The sequence below is a fragment of the Fusarium solani genome, assembly GCF_023522795.1.
Source record: "Fusarium solani strain SB1 chromosome Unknown bctg00000002, whole genome shotgun sequence".
Classification (NCBI taxonomy): domain Eukaryota; kingdom Fungi; phylum Ascomycota; class Sordariomycetes; order Hypocreales; family Nectriaceae; genus Fusarium; species Fusarium solani.
In genome coordinates this window covers 4,866,426-4,886,381 of record NW_027072155.1, presented here as the reverse complement: position 1 = coordinate 4,886,381, position 19,956 = coordinate 4,866,426, and the positions used below count along the sequence as shown (strand labels likewise).

The following is a 19,956-nucleotide window of genomic DNA, read 5'->3' as shown; positions in this document are numbered from 1 at the left end:
GGGGCAGAGTTGGAACGAAGACGGAATGTACTTCGTGGGTGAGAGTCGCAAGTTGGTGCTGCCCAATCAAGCTTAGATAGGTGAGTCGGGCGATCGCCCGTGTCTTGATGGATTGCGTCATGGATAAAGAGATCAACCGACGGCACGCCCTACCTTTGCCTCCTCCTCACGGGATAAAATTTACACGAAAATGGTCCCAAAAAGCCCTGCCACCGTTTCAGAGATATCTTGCCGTGTAACGCGGTCCATGTCTAGACGGAAATCTGAAAAGAGCACCAAATCCTCGGCCGATGTTACAGAGCACAAGACAAGTACTCGAAGGCTTCCAGTAGGCCGAGTATTCCCGACCCCTCGTACAGTATCTATCCAGAATGAAAGCTTTGGGCTCGTACAAGAAAGTGTCGGCACTGACTTGTACAAGTTACTGGTTGCCGCCGTGCTCTGGAACCGTACACGGGGTGTCCAGGCACGCCCGGTTCTCCTCAAGTTGATATCCGACTACCCGTCGCCAAACCACTTGGCTGAAGCATCCACTTCAAATCTTTCAGACCTCCTTCATCCCCTAGGTCTGCATAACTCCCGGGCCAGGCGGCTTGTGGCGCTCGCCAAGGCCTGGGTGCAGAATCCACCCTCGAAATCGAGGCGCTACCGGAAGCTACACTACCCTTCTCACGGGGGTGGCCTTGATATTGGAAAGAATGAGGTCTTGACAGAAGATGATGAGCGAGAGGGATGGGAGGTCGCACACTTGCCTTCACTGGGCCCTTATGCTCTCGACAGTTTTCGAATCTTCCATCGGGACATACTCCGAGGCTTGGCCCAAGACTGGAATGGCAAGGGGGCAGGGCCAGGGTTTGAGCCTGAGTGGAAAAGAGTGGCGCCCATGGATAAGGACCTGCGGGCGTACATACGTTGGAGGTGGCTGAAAGAAGGCTGGATATGGGATGCAGAGACCGGCACAAAAGTCCGGACGTCGAAGAAGTGAAGGAGGACAGAACTCACACAATCGAGGATCGATACACCGTTGTACTGACATGGTCACGCAGGGTGACAGTTGAGGCTAAGGAGACACTTGACTTGCCCCTGTTTGGTACCATCGTTAAGTATCTGCGTTAGAGAGGCTCCTTATTCCTTAACTTAGTCAAAAGGCTGCACAAGGCCAGGGGCCCCGGAGCAACCCCATTCCTTAACAACCTGGCTTTCAAACGTCGATCGAGGAGACCCACAGTGCTTCACTACCATGATTGATGGTGGGGCAGACCCGAGCATCGTCTATAAGGCATTACGGCTGCTTACCTGAAGCAGTGTGTCATTCCTAGCTCACGGTGAAGGTCATCGCATGAATATTGGCCATAGAATTAATTTTCATAGGTTAGAAAACTAACAAACTGGAAAACCCTGCCGGGTTGAGCCAATAAGGTAGGTAGCCTTTACGCAACAGCAATAGACGACTACTGGGCCCTCCGGAGAAAACTGACAAAATCGTACCAAGAGGAGGTAGATAATAAACCCGATGACAAATCAAAGCCCAGATGCCACATAAAACGCGAGATGAAAAAACAAAAGGCTAGATGACGCGTACAAATCTAACTTTCCCTTCCTTTCTTAAACAATTTGTCATCAAACACCTGATATGATAACCAATGCGGGCCGAATTCAACAACCCACAGGGCCCCCTCTGTATACCTATATAGTTATACAATACTTCGCTTACAAGATCTGATAACAGCTCAATATTACTACTTAACTCGTATCTTCTTTACACTCATCCCTCACCTTCCATCAGTATTCTTTGTCCCGCAAACATGCAGTCGGCAATTATCTGGCCCAAGCAGTACCTTCCTGGAACGACCGACAACTATGTCTCCAATGAAGTCATCGTGAGGGGCATAACTGCTACCGAAGTCTGGCAATTTCTATCCGACATCACGAAATGGGAATCCTACTATGGCAATTGCAGCCAAATCACGCCGCCATCTTCAGGACCTCTTTTGCAAAAGGGCGACAAATTCAGCTTTTCGACCTTTGGTTTCCCACCTCTGCAGGCGGAAGTATGGGAATCAGATGCGCCAACTGCGTCCTCGGCCGGCAGACTCGCGTGGAGGGCTTGGCAAGAGGGCGATGAGGACACGGCGCTGGATGTGTATCACGCTTGGCTTGTCGAAGACTTGGATTACGGCGCTGTGAGAATCTTGACTCAAGAATCTCAGATTGGAAAGCCGGCGGCGCAGCTTTCAACAGCAAAGCCGAACCCCATGTTGAATGGACATCAGGATTGGTTGGACAGCTTGGTCAAATGTACCAAGGAGAATGCCAAGCGGGCTTAAATATTCATGAGTTCAGGGCTGGCCTGCGATCGAGGTGGAGATTTCAGGCGTCGGGGAAAGGCTTAGTGAGCGCGGGCAACTCACCTAGTGTTCAATAGTGTGGTATGGATAATGTTTGGCATGAGGCGAAAGTGTTGCAGATGATCCGGCCATCAAATTTCTTCAAGCTCTCTTCTCCCTCTGCGGTCCTCAATCTCTCCACTGATCAGGTGGCTCAGCCACATGGGCTGGCTCCACCAAAATACAAGATATCCATATGACTTTGTCGGGATTGTCCCGTGCGAGCAAGCTTTGACATCGGAATGCTACCGACCTTCTACCAAATGGCCACAGGGAAATAACTCAAAAGCCACCTGTCTAGGCCCATCCTATTTCTTGTAGGCCTTGGAGGATTTGCACTCCTTTCCCCAACTTGATCATTTGTCACTGCTCCAAATCTATCTCGGTATGCCTGGCATCCGCAGGTACATCATCTAATCCCGCTAATATCTGCACCCAATGATCGAACCCCAAACATGAATCCACCCCCTCGGCCTCTGCTATTCCGCCCTCCTCGCACCTCTCCACGTTTCCTGAGCTCGATCCGGCCACCCTCCTTATTCCATCACCACTCAGGTCCTTCAGTCTACCTCCATCCCCCCTTGCCCTTCGACTTTATGCTACTGGCCCCATACTCCCTTTTTGAGATACGGTAAATACATGATGACACCCACAATCTATCGCTTCTAAATCCTGGCCTGTAGATTGGAGACAGACGTCATTATACTTCGAGGGGGACAGGATGAAGCTCAGGACTACCTTCTGAAAGGTGTTGTCGTGCTTTGCTTGCAGTCACCCTTGAGAGTAGAAGAAGTCAGTCTTGAACTGGTTGGGGCGCTATGTCACCCGTAAGTTCGCACTCTGGTTTCTTTGTTGATGCAGCGAATTGTCGCAGAGCCAAAACGGCAGTTGACGAGTCATGTAAAAGATGGGCTGAGACCGAACCCTTGATCCCCAAGACCACCCTTCTCGAACACAAGTGGCCCCCATTCATAGGGTCGCGACATTCAAGTACGAGCCTGCCTGCTGGTAATTATGAATGGCCCTTCGAATTCATGCTTCCCGGCAGCACTGCAGAGACTGTTGAGGGCATGTCTGAAGCCTGTATTAGCTACAGACTGAAAGCGACCATCAGCAGGCCGAAGCTATTACGCGCTGTATATACCCGAAAGCGTTTGCGTGTATTTCGAACACCGTCGCCGGATACGTTGGAGATGATGCAGTCTCTACCTATCGAAAGGACTTGGCTGAACAAGATCGACTACTTTGTCAACCTGTCCACTGGCGTCGTCATGCATGGTGGCTCAGTGATACTCGAAATGAGACTCTCACCTGTTATAAAAGGTCTCAGTTTGGAACATTTTTCAGTTATGCTTATGGAATTCCGAGAATTCCATTTCCAGAATCGAACGCTATTTCCTCTGAGAGACCATCGAACCGAGAGAACCATCTCCACATGGAACTTCCAAGTCTTGACAGACCACAACCGGCAAGACATGCTTGAAGGGACAGGCCAGCAAGTCTGGTCGATAACCCAGAAGATTGACATTCCGAATCGGCTTTCCGACTGTATTCCAGACATGGATGTCCATGGTATACGGGTTCAACACAAGGTTAGGGTGGTTATTCCACTTCGAAACGCAGACGGGCATATCTCTGAGGTGAGCGAATATGACCCTTTCACTAATGAAATTCTCACTGATTTTCAAGCTGGCCGTGGGGCTTCCGCTTTTTATCACCATCAACACAAACACACCTTTTGACGAACAGCGCAGCGCAAACAATCATCTCGCTTTTCGACCATTTGCTGAGGACAACACGAACCCTCCGGGTTATGGAGAGCACATTCTCGACCAACTTTTCGATGAACTACCCCAAGAAGAAGTCCAGTCGACAGGCGGCATTCAAGCTAGAACTGGCAGCACTGGACAGAGCCCAGAGTTTGGAGGACAGGGGATGATGGTACCAGGCTCATCGGAATCATTCGACATGGACTCGGATGAAATGGAGGTGTTGAGCCAAGTACCTACCTATCGGACAGCGCTTCGAACCCCGTTGAGATTTCACCGTCATCCTGGCAATATCCAGCTTCCTGCATATGATGCCGCAGGGAGGAGCAGCAGGCAGGATCAGGTTGACTAAAGCTAGGTCGAGGTTACGAAAGTTTGAGACTGCAAACACGGCTAATGGATCTTGGAGCGGGGACTGGAGCTTCGCTCCTGGGCTTAGATAAGAAAGATATAGAATTCGTGGCCATGTGAGCTACACGATAGTCGACGGTAATTGGAACGAGTATGTCGAAAATATTCTTAGTCTTCAACGACCAACAACCCCTGTCCGTATCTCACAGTGGACACGTGATGGGGGTCGGAAGTATTCCGGCGATGACGCCAACTAGCGCGGGACAGTCCCGACCAAGCTGTCTTTTTGGCCCTCACCCTGCCCCCAACGCGTGTGAATCAACGTCCAAAACCGTCAAGCCACGGCCAGTTATTGATGCGCTCTGCATGAATTCTTATCTAGCTATCCTAATATGCCGGAGCAGGAACCGCGCCCACGTCGTCGCAAGGTGACGCTGGCCTGCGAACCCTGCAGGGAACGCAAGGCTCGCTGTGACGGAGTCAAGCCGCTCTGCTCGACGTGTCGGCGTCGGTCGCTGGGCATTGAGCAGTGTGTTTACAAGGTGGGGAATGCGCGGACAGCATGTAGCGATGAGTAAGTAACTGAATTTGGATGAGGAAGCTCAGTGTTCGTCTCATATTGACTGACCAATTGTTACAGCTACACAAAAGCTCTCCACGAGCGTATCCGTCGGCTGGAGCAGGCTTGCGCGTTGCATGGTATAGACCCTGATGCTCTTCCAGATGCACCCAATGACCAGCCTGCCAATACACAAAGTCAAGCCGAATTGGACGCCATCGTCATGGGAACATCACAGGGCCAAACCCTGACTCCATTGTCATCAGCTGCAAATGAGGGTATGGAGAGTTCCAACAACTCAAGGCGAGTCACTGCTATGGGCACAACGACGGTTGAAGAGGATATTGGACAATCCCATGACACGACTCAACCTTTCTACGGTTCGTCTTCGGCTGCTTCATTCTTCAAGGAGGCCTGCGGGACTGTGAATCCTCCATTGTCCTGTAAGACATCCAGAAACCCCCAAGTCGCAACTTCGGAGCCCCCATCTCTTTACAGCGGCATTGAAAAGCTCGTTCTCCCACCGCGACCTCTAGCAGATCACCTCAAAGAAAGATTCTTTCAACAGGTCTACTACCTCTATCCCCTCTTTGACAAGGAAGCTTTCGAGCATGCCTATGAGTTGCTGTGGCTACCAAGTGGACAAGCCTCAAGTCCAGAAGAGTATCGAGATCTAGGCCTCGGAGAAGATGCGACCACGATTGCATTCTATTCTTCGCTCAACGCCATCTTTGCCCTTGGATGTATCTTCTCGGACCTCTCAACTGCGGCCAAAACAACAGCTTACGAAGTCTTCTTCAACCGCTCTAAACAAAACATTGGTCTTGATTTGCTTGATATGAACGACTTGAGCGCCGTGCAGACACTACTCTTGGTAGCTCTCGTCTTGCAGGGTACTCCCTTTCCGGAGCGATGTTGGAATGCTGTCGGTGTAGCATGCCGGATGGCCCAAGGCCTAGGGTTGCACACCATGCCGAAGTATGACGCCCAGGAATCGCGGGTATGGCAAATTCGGCGCCGTACGTGGCATGGATGTGTTGTGTTGGATACGTAAGGACCCCGAAGCCCGATAATACTAGTGTGCTAAGAATTGTAGGCTTGTGAGCATGACACTTGGACGACCAACCATGATCACCAACCTCTCTACGCTTTCTGTGCCGGGAAGTATGGACTTGAATGCCCAAAATACAGAGGGAAGTGAACAGATCAAACTTCAATTTCAGCTTGAAACTGTCCGGTTGAGTATCATCCTGGATAGCATACTGTCGAAAGTTTACCAGCCCTGGCAATGCAGGCTCCTTCACGATGAGCAGAGTCCTGCGTCACATGCAGATACAGCTTGTCAGAGTATGGATACTTTTGTTGAGCTTCAGGGGCGGCTTCAAGCTTTTCGAGCTATCTGTGCCTAGCTTACTCTCGTGGAAGACACCCTTGACTACAGAGTCCATCTCACCAGGGGGTTCTAACATTCTCACTCTTCAAAGAAATGTGCTACACGCACGGTAAGACGGATCCTGGGTTTGGTGGAGCCCTAGACTCAGCACGTTTACTGACTCAACCCAGCTTTACTTACATTAGTCTTATGCTTTACCGGCCCATCTTGACTCAGCTGCTCTCCTCCGATGTCTCGGGCGATGTAGATTACGACTTACAGTCATCTTTCAAGCGAGACGGGGCCAGAGCATGCGTGCGGTCTGCGATTCGACTCATCAACCTCGTTCACGATACCTTTCGTACGGACACAACTGAAGCGTGGTGGTGGAACGGTCTATGTAATCGCATCTTGTCCATCTGAGTGTCTTCGACTAACCGACGCTGCAGATGCCTGTACCGCTAGCCTTGTGCTCATGACATGCCGCCTATGTCCCTCCCTGTGGGCTATTTTGGATCAGGCGGCAGTGGTCGAATCGTGGGAGAAATGTCACGCAGTCCTGGAGGCGATCTCTCCGTTCAGCCTGTCTATTCGAAAATCCTTCGATCTACTCTTGAAGATAAACCAGACTATCACGGCAAGGCAACAAGGTCAGTAGAAGAACAGCTCGAGCTCTTACCGCAACTAACGACTCGCGGTTTCAAGATTATGCCGCAAATGAAAACTCAGAACAGAACCTAGTACATGAAATGCTGGATTCAGTATTAGAGGGAGACTTGTCCTTGCAAGATGCTTTGACAATATCGTTTCCGTTTGATGCTGACACGATGGTTTTTCCGTGGTGGGAAGGGATGAACTTGGCAGCAGGAAACTAAAGAGGGGTTTCCGAGGGATCTGGGAAGATGCGACTGTTTGCTTTAATGTGCATCTCTGTATAATCTGTATATTTAATCATGTTGATTCTGGTAGTCTCGTATCGTGTTGATTGTCACAATAGTAACGGCATAGCCTGAATGCTCTCGGTCATTAAATAAACCCAATACCACATAACGGTCAAGTTATTGGTATGACAAGCTCAAACTAAACAGGTGCATTCAAATTCTCGCTGTCTCCTGCCTCTCCAATGCCAGGTCTTTGGCAATGACCGAACCGATACGTTCACAGATTGCCATGATCGTGACCATAGGGTTCACACCACTGGCACTGGGAAGAACGCTCGCATCAGCGACATACAATCCTTCACAGCCCCAAACCTTGCCAAACTCATCAACGACACCCTCGCTTTCCTTGGCGCTCATACGACAGGAACTCATCTGGTGAGCAGAGCAAAATGACGTTCCCGGCGTCTTGTTTCCATGTGCCTCCATCTCCTTCAGCCAAGATTGGAATCTCTCATCCGTGATGCCCGCAGAGTCAACAGGATTTTCAGATCCTTCCTGTGCGCGGATAAATGGTCGAAGGCCTGGGAGGGCGGGATGAATTTCTCGGGCGCCTTGGACGTAAAGGATCTTTGCCAAGGCGATCATGCCCGTCAGATTTGAGCGGGTATCGAATTTGGAGGGTGTATAAGCCACGCGAGGCGTGCCTCGTGTCGGGTCGATGAGAATTTGGCCGCTGTCACGATCTCGTGTAATAGCAATGAATACCTCCAAGTGGCGATATTTGGACAACAAAACTTTGTAGTCAAGTCCAGAGGTCCAATTCAACCAGGGAAGAGACATTGAAGGCTACCAAGAGGTTAGAATCCATCCAGGGAGCGGAGATGAGTGTGACTTACTATCATGGAGACACGCTCTAGCTTGACACCATGGCCTTTTCCGTCGAGGTTATCAAGACTTGTCACTACAGAGGTGAGAATTCCGCCTACTGCGTGTTAGCCAGCGGTCCTATGTGGTCAGGAAGTTGTCATCTTGGTGATTGAAAACTCGCCTTCCCACGGGCGTGTCTCTTGTTCAAAAATGCCCCCCACGAACGTCGTTGGATGCAGATGCAAATTGCGTCCGATATGCTTGTTCTGGGTGCGAGTATTAGCACAACCTCGAAAAGTGAAATGGGTCTCATTGCTTGCCTTCAGTCCGCTGTTCTTCAAGATGATGGGACTGCATAGGCTTCCTGCAGAAACAACAACTCTCTTCGCCTTGATGGTTACCACTCTAGGTGTCGTATCCTTGGAGTTCTTCGGTGTCCAGGTTCCTATAACGCCACGAGCGACCTGTTTACCACCCTTCTTCTTGAAAAGCACCCTGTCAACCTTGAAACCTTGGATAAACTTGGCTCCACACTGGGCTGCGTCTGGGAACCATCCGTTCACCGGGCCTTGCTTCTCTCCCCTCCAGCAACCCATCGCGCAGTGCCCATCGTGATGCTCGCAGTTACCCGTGTTCTGAGGCACAGGCTTTGCGCTGAAGCCCAGCTTCCGTCCGCCTTCCAGCAGAGCCGAGTTGCCATGGTTGTGACGGATGAACTCGTCGCTAACACCCATACGCTCACAAACAGAGTCAAGGTGAGTCTGGAACTCGGAAGATTTGAAGAAAGTGAGACCTCGCTCGTCCGCCCACTCATCACGCACCGTGTTTTGGGTCTGTAGGCACGCGCTCCAGTTAACTGTTCCACCACCGCCAAAGCACGATCCTGCAGTAACGGTGATGGACCCATCTTCTGAGGCTAGCATGCCATTCTGTTCGAAAAGATGAAAGAAGCCTTCGCTGTGGTCAAGAGGCAGCGAGGAAGTTTGGAAATGGTAGCTTTTGTCCACGACGATGACGCGATGACCTGCCGTGGCGATGGCCCTCGCAACGACACCAGCACCACAACCTGAGCCTACGACGATGACGTCTGTTTCCAGTTGAATCGGAGCATGCGATGTATTGAAGTCCATGAATTCGAAGGGATATGACTCGACTCGGTGCCATCCAGATGGGGCTGACGGGTAGCCAGTGACCTCGTCGAAAAGAGGACTCGCTCGAAGATAAACATGCTTGGCGATTTGCGAAAGCTGCTTAAACAGTACACGGAAACTAGCCAAGGAGCTGGTCCTCCAAGAGTGCAGCACACGTGTCCGGTCCTTGATGGACAATGTGGAAAATGGCGTGAGACGACCGGTAAGAGGGAGAGTCGTAGTCCAGTTACTGTCGTGGGAACGTCAGCCAACATTCAACAAGACAGTAAGAAACTCACTCGATCAGGGAGAGTACGCTGTGAAGCGTAGCTAGTTTATCTTGGGGGAAACAGGCCAACATCCGCTTCAAGATATCCTGAAAGAGTGGTATATCGGAAGGTTTCTCGGCGAGGAACGCGTCGAATGTGGATGTGTCGGAAAGAGCAAGGCTAGTATTTTGCCGGAGATGCGTCATGGTCTTTTCGTATTCAGCATCGCTAAGAGCTATCGCATCCACATCACGGGGTTCGTTTCTCTGACAGGAGGACACGACAGTGTCCATCACTGCCATCAAGGTATGCCATTGTGCTTCTGGCAAAGGATCTGGGTTTGGGGCCTCTGGAAGGCCGACTGGACGGGGGCTGGTCATCGCAGCTGGGATTTCTGCCATGGTGTTTCTCGGACGCGGGGAGGATGTATGTGAGTCGTGGCAGTAGAATACCTCGGAAAATGGATCAATTGCCGGTCGATTTAAAACGATCAACTCGGTGTTAACCGAAGAATATCACATGCCGAAATTAGTTGACAGTTCCCCGGATTTACCCCGCATTCTTTTGCCCATCTCGCATCCATCGTTATCAACCTGATGCTCGTGTCACGGATCGGTTCCGTCGGGGGTCCGCGGAGCCCGGATCGCTCCCGTTGATATTTTGTTCGCCTCGTGCCGAATTTTTGTCGCATATCTGCCAAGTCGGACTGCGCTACTCATATTACATACAACGGTGTTCTTAGAGACAGGATGCTGAAGATACATGAATAATTCCCATCATTGCAGTAGAGTGTTTTCATTGGGAACATTAAAGAGTTATAGTGTAATGACTGAAATCTCCGCTGGCTACAACAAATGTCTATACCAATACTGCTTCTCAGAACATCGCTGCCGGAGCCTACTTTGACTGATAATCATAGACGAACCGAGCCTGGGCCTTTTGACCATCTTTGGAGACAACTACCACGCGCATGCAATACCGTCTCTCATCCCCAACTACTTGAAACCCCCAAACTTGAGTAGCAGTCCATCCTCTCCCTTGGCTCACAGCATGACTGAGCACAAGGTTCTTACCCTCACCTTCAACTAGAAACCCCTCCTTCAAAAATGCATCGTCAATATCCTCCAGGGCCACCCATCGGGCCTGCACCTTGACCGTGCCAAAAAGCCAGTCATGTTGATCGCGAAATTCGTTGTCCAGATAACGCACCTCCTCAGTGCTCTTCAAGCCAGAAGCTGTCTGAGTGAACTCAATGCAAGTGACTTTGCCTGTACTTGCGCTCGGTGTCATAGGAACGCCTTCATACTGCTTGATGTTTAGGTGAATTGTCGCTAGGCCAACGCCTTTACGAGTAAGATATCCGATGCCTTGAATTTTGAGAATTGGGTCAGAACTGTCCGACAAGTCCTTGTTCTAGCAGGGAATCGGCATTAGTATGGAGGACAGGCAAAGAAGCACTTTATTCCTCACCATCACCCAGTTTCCGCCAAGGTCTTTGGTGCTTTTAGTTTGAGGGGCTGCCATGACTGCCGCTAAGGCTTCGCCGCTTCGCTTTCTGGTGACGGAAGGATGGGGGACCTGCAGAGAAGGGTGAGGTGAGAAGTAAGCTCTGTTGTTTTAAACTGGCCTCGGGAATACATAGCTGTGTCTACCATCTTAGAATGATCATGGAGCCGAGGCTTTGTCCACAGCACTTGGAGCCAGGCGGCACGCATCCCAATGGCTGACGGCGTGGTTCCGCGAGCAACCCTCAAGCTGAAACGGAACAGACCCGTCCCTCGTCGGGGCCACGGGATGGACAAGGGTCCAACTTGGGAACGCGCTTGAGACGGAACTGCATTCTCGGCAGATGAGATCGGGTTTAGATTCTGGGGTCCCCGCATGTCTCCCCACGGCACTAAAACAAGGTCACCTCGGCAAAGCGAACAAAGCGACATATTAATAACCAGCTGCAGATTCAATCAAGTTTGAATGCCAATAACGAACTGCTGCTGCCAACAATGCTTGTTCAATTTTCCATATGGGAGAAGCTTAAGCTAGCTTTCCGTCTAACATGTCTCGGTACGATTCGCCCTGCCAATCTAACAGACTCGTGCATTATCCGCTGACATTCCTTTTCTCACAGCACCCTGGCAGATATTTGTTTCCATTGTACGCTCTCTCACGATCGCCTGGGTCAGAGGCATCCCGGTACGCATGTTTCTTGTGTGCGCAGCCGTCAAAGTGTTTCTCGGAACCTTCTCTCCCCGCCAGATCCAGTACTTGTCTCTCTCGACCAAAGATGCATACAAATCATGGATGGAGCGAAAAACTGCCAAGGCAAAGAAGGCCGGAAATACAGAAGCCATCGAAAGACTTTGCTACGACCTAGAACCTCTAGAGGACGGGCATTCGTCACTCCTTTGGATTGGTAATCGACGGAAAGCAAAGAAGATCGTTTTGTTCTTCCATGGTGGTGGATATATCGCCGCACTGTTGCCTGGGCATTTGGAATGGTGTTGGAGAGCCTACGTCGCTGCGGGTGTCGAGATGAAAACCGAAGTCGCCGTGGCAGTCCTCCAATACACGCTCTGTCCCGAGGCAAGATATCCGGTTCAACTCCGCCAGGCTGCCAGCGGCTTGGCCCATCTTCTACGCCAAGGAGTCCGTTCTCGAGACATTGTTATTGGAGGAGATTCTGCGGGTGGAAATCTGACGGCTCAGCTACTGAGTCATCTGGTTGAGCCGCATCCCACTGTCCCGAGAGTTGCATTGTCAGAGCCACTGCTGGGTGCATTCCTTGTCTCACCATGGGTGACTCGGCACACCAATGATGCTTCGTTCTCGGAAAACTCTTGGATTGATATGCTTTCGGGTCCGACTGTGGATAAGTGTACTAAAGAGCTACTGGGCCCTACAGAAACCGACGAGACTTACGAAAAGTTGGCCATCCTCGCCTGCCCCCTGGACGGGGCTAAGTCTTGGATGAATGGAATGACTTCTATTCTTGATCGAATGTACGTCACCGTTGGAAACCACGAGGTCTTCCGAGACCAAGCGGCGGCTTTCGTTCATGAGGTGCAACAGTCAAACCCAGGGCTGAATGTGCAGTTCGCGTTGCAGAGCAGGCAAGCCCATGACTTTATCTTGTTGGAGGCTCAAGAGGAACGTGACGGAGAATGTATCCTGGAAATGAAGGAATGGATGAAAGATGTGTTGGCAGTGACGATTCAACATGGATCGGAATGAACATAGGAACGTGGGTAAAGTAGTTATCATCAAATAAGAAAGTAGGCAGGCTTTCTGGCCTACCCGAGGAAGACAGCGTGTCCGTGAGAAGTTGCATTGCAGTTGGTTGCAGGGCCCATTGGTGTATCTTCTATTCTGACAGAGTAGTTCTAATCTATGGAATATTAAGATAAAAACAGAAAGCAAATGCAGAGTGAAAAGAAAAATACTAAATGACAAAGTAAAGTGTAATTTTTGCGAGACCAGTTCCTCGTCCTTTCATCCTCTCCAGTCCTCTCTTGGAAGAGTACAGGCGGCAAAACGGCTCCATCATTTCGCGGTCTTAGATGCTTTAGTCCGTAGTTTCATCAAGAGAAAAACCAGACAGTAAGAGCTCAAGATAAAGAGAGCCACAATACCCGCATCACGCCATCCATAATAGTACTCCTTCAAGTTGAGAGCCCAGAAGTAGTCGTTGCTGTTCCGATACGGGCAAACGAGGCAAGTGGTTGTGTCATCCGGGTTGGTAAGGTTCCCAGCAACTCCTCCCATGGTAAGATACGACGAAAGGTACTCGCCGCAGGACGATCCATCCGGTGGGCTGAAGACCGCGAATTCATCATTGGAACAATGAATTGGAAGGTCCCAACTGCTGAAGGTTATCAAACTTCCCATGATATAGCTGAATGGATTCAGCCAATACAGCCAATAGCGCCAGAAAGCTGTAATTTGCTCGTACGAAACAAGTACACCGCAAAACATGATCAAGACACCCAAGACAAAGGGGTTGATGAGCGAAGCAAAGACCGGGTTGGGTGCATATGCAGCAATAAACTGTCCAATGCCAGTGTAGAGGAATTCATACATTAGCATGACAAACAGGGTCGAGCCGGCCCTCTCTGTAGCCACGGGAAATCCAACTGTATAATACCAACAGGCAAAATACAGGATTGCACAGATAATCAGGTATGGGGTCTCTGAGATTATTAACCCGCTGACAAAGGCGATCCAGGAATAGGCTTTCGACTTGCTCTCGCGTGCCTCGAACAGATTCCGGCGCTCGATAAAGAGTGGCTGCAACTGATTGATAACCCCGGGTGCCACGAAAATGAAGTTGAAAATAGTGAAGATGCGCAGTTGCAAGTCGTCCAGTGAGTCTCCAATTTGCCAGAATGAAAAGCCGTTGTAAAGGCCACAGAAAACATGCAAGATGAACTTGTTGTTGATGTAGCCTGTGTTGCGGAACAAGGCAATGTTCATGTGCTTCGTGACGAGTTTGATCTGGGTCCAGAGCGGCTGCGCAAATTCGTGACTGTCATCAATCGTACCTGAGGGCTTCGAAGCTGCTTCTGATAACATCAGGTCAAGCTGCTCTACAGCCGCATTATGCTCTGCTGATTCGCGCCAAACCTCACTCCAGTCTCTTTCGGATGCTTTGCCCGAGATAACATTAATGATATGTTCGGCCGGGTTTGCCTGTTGGGGACAGGGTTCTCCGTTTCGGTCGAAATATGCCTTGACGACCTCGGCATTGTCACCGATATCCCCAAAATATGCCATCTTGCCACCGCGGGCTAAGAGAAGCAATGTGTCGAATTGCGTCAATAGCTGGGCAGAAGGCTGGTGAATTGTAACCAATATTGCCTGGCCGAGGTTCGTGAGCCTCCGGAGAAACCGAACGATGTTGAAGGCTGACTGGCCATCAAGCCCTGAGGTTGGTTCGTCAAGAAACAGAAGGATGCTTGGCTTTGATACCAACTCAACGCCGATAGTGACACGTTTTCGTTGTTCCACAGACAGACCGTCACCGACTGTACCAATCAAGGTATCGGCAAGATCCTCCAGCTCGAGCAAGCTGATAATCTCGTCGACATATTTCAGTTTGTCCTCGCGGGCAACATCGCGACCTTGCCTCAGCAACGCGGAAAGCTCGAGGGCCTCACGGACCGTAGCGTATGTCTCATGAGCATCAAATTGCTCGCAGTACCCAGCTGATCGCTGAAAAGAGATCGGGAGAGGACGGCCGTCAACCATGATGGATCCTTTGATAGACCCTTCAGTCTTTCGCTGCGCTAGGACATCGAGCAGCGTCGTTTTGCCAGCCCCAGAAGCGCCCATAAGCGCCCCTAGCATACCTGGCTTGACCCAGCCGTACACGTCATCGAGCAACTTTCGATCGCCTTCTGCCGTTTTGACCACATAGGAGATGTCCTTCCAGGTGAAAATCGAGGTGTTCCGGATGAGGGCGCCATCCGTCGCCTGGTATGGTCGGTGCTCGCTACCGACGGTGTCTTCACCCGAGTACTGGGACTCCTCATCGCTGGATCGAGGAGTTGCCTTCTGACGCCCCTGTTTTCTCTCCCTTGGCGTAAGAAGCTTCGATGTGCTCTGAGAAGAGAACTTCCACCTTGAAGTTGAAACCACGGTGATGGTCACAAATAGTGCCCACCAAGCCCAAATGATTCCAAAGTTCCTCCAAAGATCAGAGTGGCTGTATGAAAAAGATTGAAGATACGAGTCTCCTGTGACGAACGTCTGTCCTGGAACTGCACCGGGAACGCCTGCACAGGATTGATGAGCCATACTGGTGTTGTTGTAACCTGGACCAACGGGCAACAAGTTGACTCCGACGCATGGAATGGTTTTGCCGTTGAATTCGTTGGATATCAGGGCGTCGAATGCATATGCAAGGGGATTGACCCAGTAGATCCAGACGAACCAAGGTTTCATGCCCGGTTTTGGAATCATGAAGCCAGTGTACAACACGCTTGCAATAATGGACAATCCGGACACCTTGGTTGCTTTGTCGAATGTTGTGAACGCAGCACCGATGGCTCGGAACAAGGCTGTCATACACTAGGGGTATTTGTTAGTTGAAAGAGTGTCTCCAAAATTCTCTTTAGCCTTGACAACGCCTTGGTTGTCTCTGAAGGCACAGGAGCTCACGTACCATTGTGGTGGACACCAAAATAGCCCAAAAGATGAAAAAGGACTTTGTTGATAACGTCAAGCCAACCATAAAGTACAACACCAAGGAAAAGACAGACATCTGTGCCAGGACGATGGGAACGTCGGCTGCAATCTGCGCAACACAGAACGTGGCTGGATGGAGCAGAGCAAACGACCTGTGTTTTGCAAGGACGGGTCTTCCTGAGAAGGAGTTGGTGACTTCCGACATGGCCAACAGCGTGTTGAACATGATGGCAAAGAAGATGGCACTGGATCGTGGAGAGATGCCAGCCGACGTGCTCGGGGCGTCGTAGAAAAGAGACCCAGCAACTAATGCTTGCACCAAGACTGTGGCTTGTTTTGTCCAAAAGGTGACCTTGTCGCCGAAGATGACCTGATATTGCCGGATTGTACATGCGCGTACTTGAGAGAAGAAGCCCACAGTCAGAGGGCTTTTCTCTGGTAAATGGGTGTTTTTCTCTCCCTGTATTGTCGCTTGGAACTGCCTTGTCCACTCTTGTGCCTCGGTCGTGGAAGGATAATCGTATTCAGCCGCTGCCTGTGAGTATATCTTGGACTCTTCGTATTTGTCGCGGATAGCCTCAGCGCTTCGGGGAAAGCTCAGCTCGAATCCTGGGCGAATAACCCGTTCTGTCTTGATCGTGATTCCGGTCAAGAAGTCAGCGACGTTGGTGCCCCCCTGCACTGGAAGCCAAGACCCTCCATGAATGGGTGTGCCTCCTTGGATGGACCGTAGAAGATTTGGTGACCTTGTTCGAGTATAAGCACTTTGTCAAATAGGTGATAAATGTCGTTGCCGGCTTGGTAGAGGGTCATGATAGAGGAGAGCCCGGAACGGTCGGTTAGGTGTCGAATCGTCTTGACATACTCGAGCGCCCTGTGGATCAATATCTCTGTTAGCTTCACTGCTTGCCTGCATGTTTGCGTCGTGAGTCTCGTGGACAGTTCAACAACTCACGTGCTGGCATCCAGTCCCCTGGTGCTATTGTCCCAACAGTATATCGACCCTCGTGTGGTAAGGCATTCGGCAATTGATACTCGTCGTCTCTCTCCGCCTGACACTCCACGGATGTACTCGTTCCCTATCCTGGTGGTGGTGGTATGATCGATACCCATGGCGCGCAAAAGAGAGTGAGAAGAGTTTTCCGGAAACGATTTGGTCGACGCATGTTGATCTGAAGATTTGAGACGAGCCGCAAAATCCATAGTCTGACCAACCGTCAAAGATGGAAAAAAGATCTCATCCTCCGAGCTCAGAATGATCTGGCCACGATAGCGCTTTGCTTCTGTGGGATCCATACTACCATAGTGGACGTCACCAGACACGGAAGCATACCCATTCCGTTGGTTCGCCAACACGTTCAGGAGGGTTGAGCAACCGGATCCAGGACGGCCCAAGACGAGAAGCATTTCCCCAGGCTTAACGCAGCCATGGCTATTGTCGAGAATTGTCCTCTTCGCTGGTCTGCGTAGCAAGCGTTGAAGGATCTTGATGGGGTTGAGCTGAGATAGGACATTCTCGTGAACAGCCGCATCAGAGGAGGCCACCTGAACGGTCAGATTCTTCCAGGTTATTCCCAATTGTCGGGGTGGTAGGGTATTGTCTCGACGCGGTTCTTGGGTTGAGGTTGTCGGGGCAAGGTGGGATAAATGGTTGCCGTACGCCATGGCGAGAAGTGCGTGAACAAAGAACCACGATCGACAATGTGGTCTCTAAAGATGTTCCAGTCCATCATTGTTTTAATACTTGAAGAAAATATGGGAAAGGGGGAGGATAAGGGAGAGTCGTCAGCAGCTGTGGAAATGAGGTGGAGCAGAATTAGGTAGGCCGTCGGGACGGTTCCGACGAGGCAATCCCGACGGGTGTCACCACACGGAACATGGTGGCGAGATGATGACGAGCCCGGATAGGGACTCGGCCTAATCCTAGATTCTTTGTTGACTCTATAGTTATTGAAGAAGCCAAAGACCATTCTGTAAAATGCCCCCTTTGCCTCAAAACTGCCATTACATGGGGACGTCCACCACAGTCCGAAAATAGGTGAACTTCTTGAACCCATAGGATTTCTGCAGGATGTTGAGAAGCGTCAAATGACAAATAGTAACTAATGATACGAACAATAACTGACGATATCAACGACCAAGGCCCTGAAGCTGAAAAAAAGAGGTACGCCAGACCAGTCACAACCTGTGTGTTGGAATGCATGGAAATGCTCAGCTCTGCCACGACGTGTTTAAATACTCAGGGAGACGCTTCAAGAGCATCGACAATTTGGCCCAGTTCTCGCTGAGATCCCCCTTGTTCTTCCACCCCACCAAACAAAATGTAAACACCGAAAACAAACCACCAATGACAAGAATTGCTTTCATCACTCGCCGAAAGACCGACCTCTTGGAGCCCTAGGATAGTTAGTTGCTGAAATCCAAGGAGACTGGTGACACAAAACTCACAGAAATCGCCCAATCGCTCCAGGTCGGAAACACGCTCCGGTACCAGAAATAGGCTTGCGAGTAGGGATAGCTCATGGCGTTCCATGTTTGACCCTTTTCCGGACTTCCTTCGATGTACCAACTCTGACACCCAGAGTTCCAAACCGTGTTGGAAAGATCATGTTGAATGCGGTCGACGTAGAGTTTCTCGGCCTCTGGCTTGAGTTCGACGGCGCCCATCTGCTCAGTTAGCACAGGCTTGATGACACGCAGCGCAAAATTGACACTGTTCTCGGCTGCCATGATTGCTGAGGTGTGTCCCGTCGCTGCGTTGGGTCCTAGTCATTGTTAGGTTCCAACTTTGTTGAGAGACAGCACCGGCCCAGGGACTCACCAAGCAAGATGAAGAAGTTGGGGAACCCGCTCATGGAAGAGCAATTGTAAGCTTCCGCGCCGCCAAATGAGTCCCAGTGCTCGTTCAGTGTTCCGTTCCTCCCGACAACCTCTATACCACCGAGAAACTTATTCGTGATATATCCGTTTGCCATGATAATGATGTCTGCCTCAATGAGGCCATTCTTAGTCTTGACTCCGTTGGAAACGATCTCCACAGCGGGTGTGTTCGTCAGTGTGAGATTCTCGGAATGCAGGGATTCGAGGTAGCCAGAGTCGAAGATTCTCCTCTTGCAGCCCACCTCAAAATCAGGAATCAACATGTCGTGATACTTGGCGGGAGCTGTACATCTCATGTACTGCTCAGCCTGCTTGCGACGGTTTTGACGAAACTTGGCAGCCGACTTTGTCATTGAAAATCCTCTCAGTTCGTTCTCGGCCGTTAAAAAGACGAGGAGGCGCTGCAACTTCATGCTTCCAGGTATGTATTTGAAGATCTTTCGCATAGCATCTGTTTGAACTCCGTCAATCGGTGGAAGAATCCAATGCTTCGCCCGGATAACCTGCGTGAGATGCTTCGTCTTGCCAACGATGGATGGCACAATCTGAGCCGCAGTACAACCGTTGCCAAAGACTACAACATTTTTTCCCTCGAGCTCAACGTCATGCCGCCACTTGGAAGAATGGAAGATGGGGCCATTGAAGTTCTCAACCCCGGAACGTCGAGTTCCCGAGGTTGGACGAGTTGACCAGCGCCGGCGAAGAGGAATTGACACTCGTGAATGAATACGTTATCCGTGTTTATATGGCGAACACGAAGGCGCCAACGTTTGAGTTGATCAATCCATTCACACTTCTCAACGTTCATGCCGAAGGACATCTTGGGAGGCAGTTGATACTTGTCGGCGACTTGCTTCAGATACCTCCAAAGCTCATCATGCGAAGGCAGGACTCGGCTCCAGTTTGGATTTGGCTCGAAGGAATAACTGTAGAGAGCACTTGGCACGTCGCAAGCGCAGCCTATCTTGATCAGCGCCGCCCTTCTGTTAAGGGATATCACAGTTACCCGGGTATGTGTTTCCAAACCATGTGCCACCCAACTCAGAGTATCGTTCAAAGAACTGAATGTCGTTGATGCCGTACCATCGTTTCAGAGTCGCTCCAAGACAGATGGCTGAGAATCCTGTGCCAATGCAAGCGAACTGGCTGTAATTCTTCCGACCAGTCTTCTCTGATGCCATGGTCGCAGAGGTCGTGGCTGGTAAAGTGTTTGTACGCTGATGGCTTTGTTGACCGGGGAGCGTTGGGTTTCCTTTGAATCAAGCATTTGAACTGCGGCTAGAGATACCAATCAAATAAATTAATCAACCA

At 50.5% G+C, this 19,956-nt stretch overlaps 8 protein-coding genes across 8 annotated transcripts; 5 read left to right on the top strand and 3 right to left on the bottom strand.

Annotated features, from left to right (window-relative positions):
- Positions 1 to 190: 190 nt before the first annotated feature.
- On the top strand, positions 191 to 985 carry MRS44_005507 (uncharacterized protein; the record flags this gene model as incomplete). Its single annotated transcript, XM_046271886.2, has 1 exon — positions 191 to 985. The coding sequence occupies one exon, from the start codon at positions 191 to 193 to the stop codon at positions 983 to 985; it is 795 nt and encodes a 264-aa protein (XP_046123787.2).
- Positions 986 to 1,805: 820 nt separating this feature from the next.
- MRS44_005506 (uncharacterized protein) lies at positions 1,806 to 2,327 on the top strand (the record flags this gene model as incomplete). Its single annotated transcript, XM_046278021.2, has 1 exon — positions 1,806 to 2,327. One exon carries the CDS (start codon positions 1,806 to 1,808, stop codon positions 2,325 to 2,327), a length of 522 nt encoding a protein of 173 aa, XP_046123788.2.
- Positions 2,328 to 2,842: 515 nt separating this feature from the next.
- On the top strand, positions 2,843 to 4,508 carry MRS44_005505 (uncharacterized protein; the record flags this gene model as incomplete). The annotated part of the gene is made up of 4 exons (XM_065622636.1): positions 2,843 to 3,018; positions 3,071 to 3,214; positions 3,262 to 4,027; positions 4,077 to 4,508. 4 exons carry the CDS (start codon positions 2,843 to 2,845, stop codon positions 4,506 to 4,508), a joined length of 1,518 nt encoding a protein of 505 aa, XP_065478708.1.
- Positions 4,509 to 4,899: 391 nt separating this feature from the next.
- Positions 4,900 to 7,179, top strand: MRS44_005504 (uncharacterized protein; the record flags this gene model as incomplete). Its single annotated transcript, XM_065622635.1, has 6 exons — positions 4,900 to 5,081; positions 5,148 to 6,116; positions 6,163 to 6,387; positions 6,440 to 6,568; positions 6,630 to 6,838; positions 6,959 to 7,179. 6 exons carry the CDS (start codon positions 4,900 to 4,902, stop codon positions 7,177 to 7,179), a joined length of 1,935 nt encoding a protein of 644 aa, XP_065478707.1.
- A 353-nt stretch (positions 7,180 to 7,532) lies between these two features.
- On the bottom strand, positions 7,533 to 9,986 carry MRS44_005503 (uncharacterized protein; the record flags this gene model as incomplete). Its single annotated transcript, XM_065622634.1, has 4 exons — positions 7,533 to 8,165; positions 8,216 to 8,301; positions 8,476 to 9,566; positions 9,616 to 9,986. The coding sequence occupies 4 exons, from the start codon at positions 9,984 to 9,986 to the stop codon at positions 7,533 to 7,535; spliced, it is 2,181 nt and encodes a 726-aa protein (XP_065478706.1).
- Positions 9,987 to 10,482: 496 nt separating this feature from the next.
- Positions 10,483 to 11,109, bottom strand: MRS44_005502 (uncharacterized protein; the record flags this gene model as incomplete). The annotated part of the gene is made up of 2 exons (XM_046280436.2): positions 10,483 to 10,998; positions 11,056 to 11,109. 2 exons carry the CDS (start codon positions 11,107 to 11,109, stop codon positions 10,483 to 10,485), a joined length of 570 nt encoding a protein of 189 aa, XP_046123792.2.
- Positions 11,110 to 11,585: 476 nt separating this feature from the next.
- On the top strand, positions 11,586 to 12,813 carry MRS44_005501 (uncharacterized protein; the record flags this gene model as incomplete). The annotated part of the gene is made up of 2 exons (XM_046272452.2): positions 11,586 to 11,646; positions 11,711 to 12,813. The coding sequence occupies 2 exons, from the start codon at positions 11,586 to 11,588 to the stop codon at positions 12,811 to 12,813; spliced, it is 1,164 nt and encodes a 387-aa protein (XP_046123793.2).
- A 309-nt stretch (positions 12,814 to 13,122) lies between these two features.
- MRS44_005500 (uncharacterized protein) lies at positions 13,123 to 19,826 on the bottom strand (the record flags this gene model as incomplete). Its single annotated transcript, XM_065622633.1, has 7 exons — positions 13,123 to 15,648; positions 15,743 to 16,511; positions 16,721 to 17,475; positions 18,214 to 18,530; positions 18,587 to 19,360; positions 19,414 to 19,605; positions 19,652 to 19,826. The coding sequence occupies 7 exons, from the start codon at positions 19,824 to 19,826 to the stop codon at positions 13,123 to 13,125; spliced, it is 5,508 nt and encodes a 1,835-aa protein (XP_065478705.1).
- Between the last annotated feature and the right edge of the window lie 130 nt (positions 19,827 to 19,956).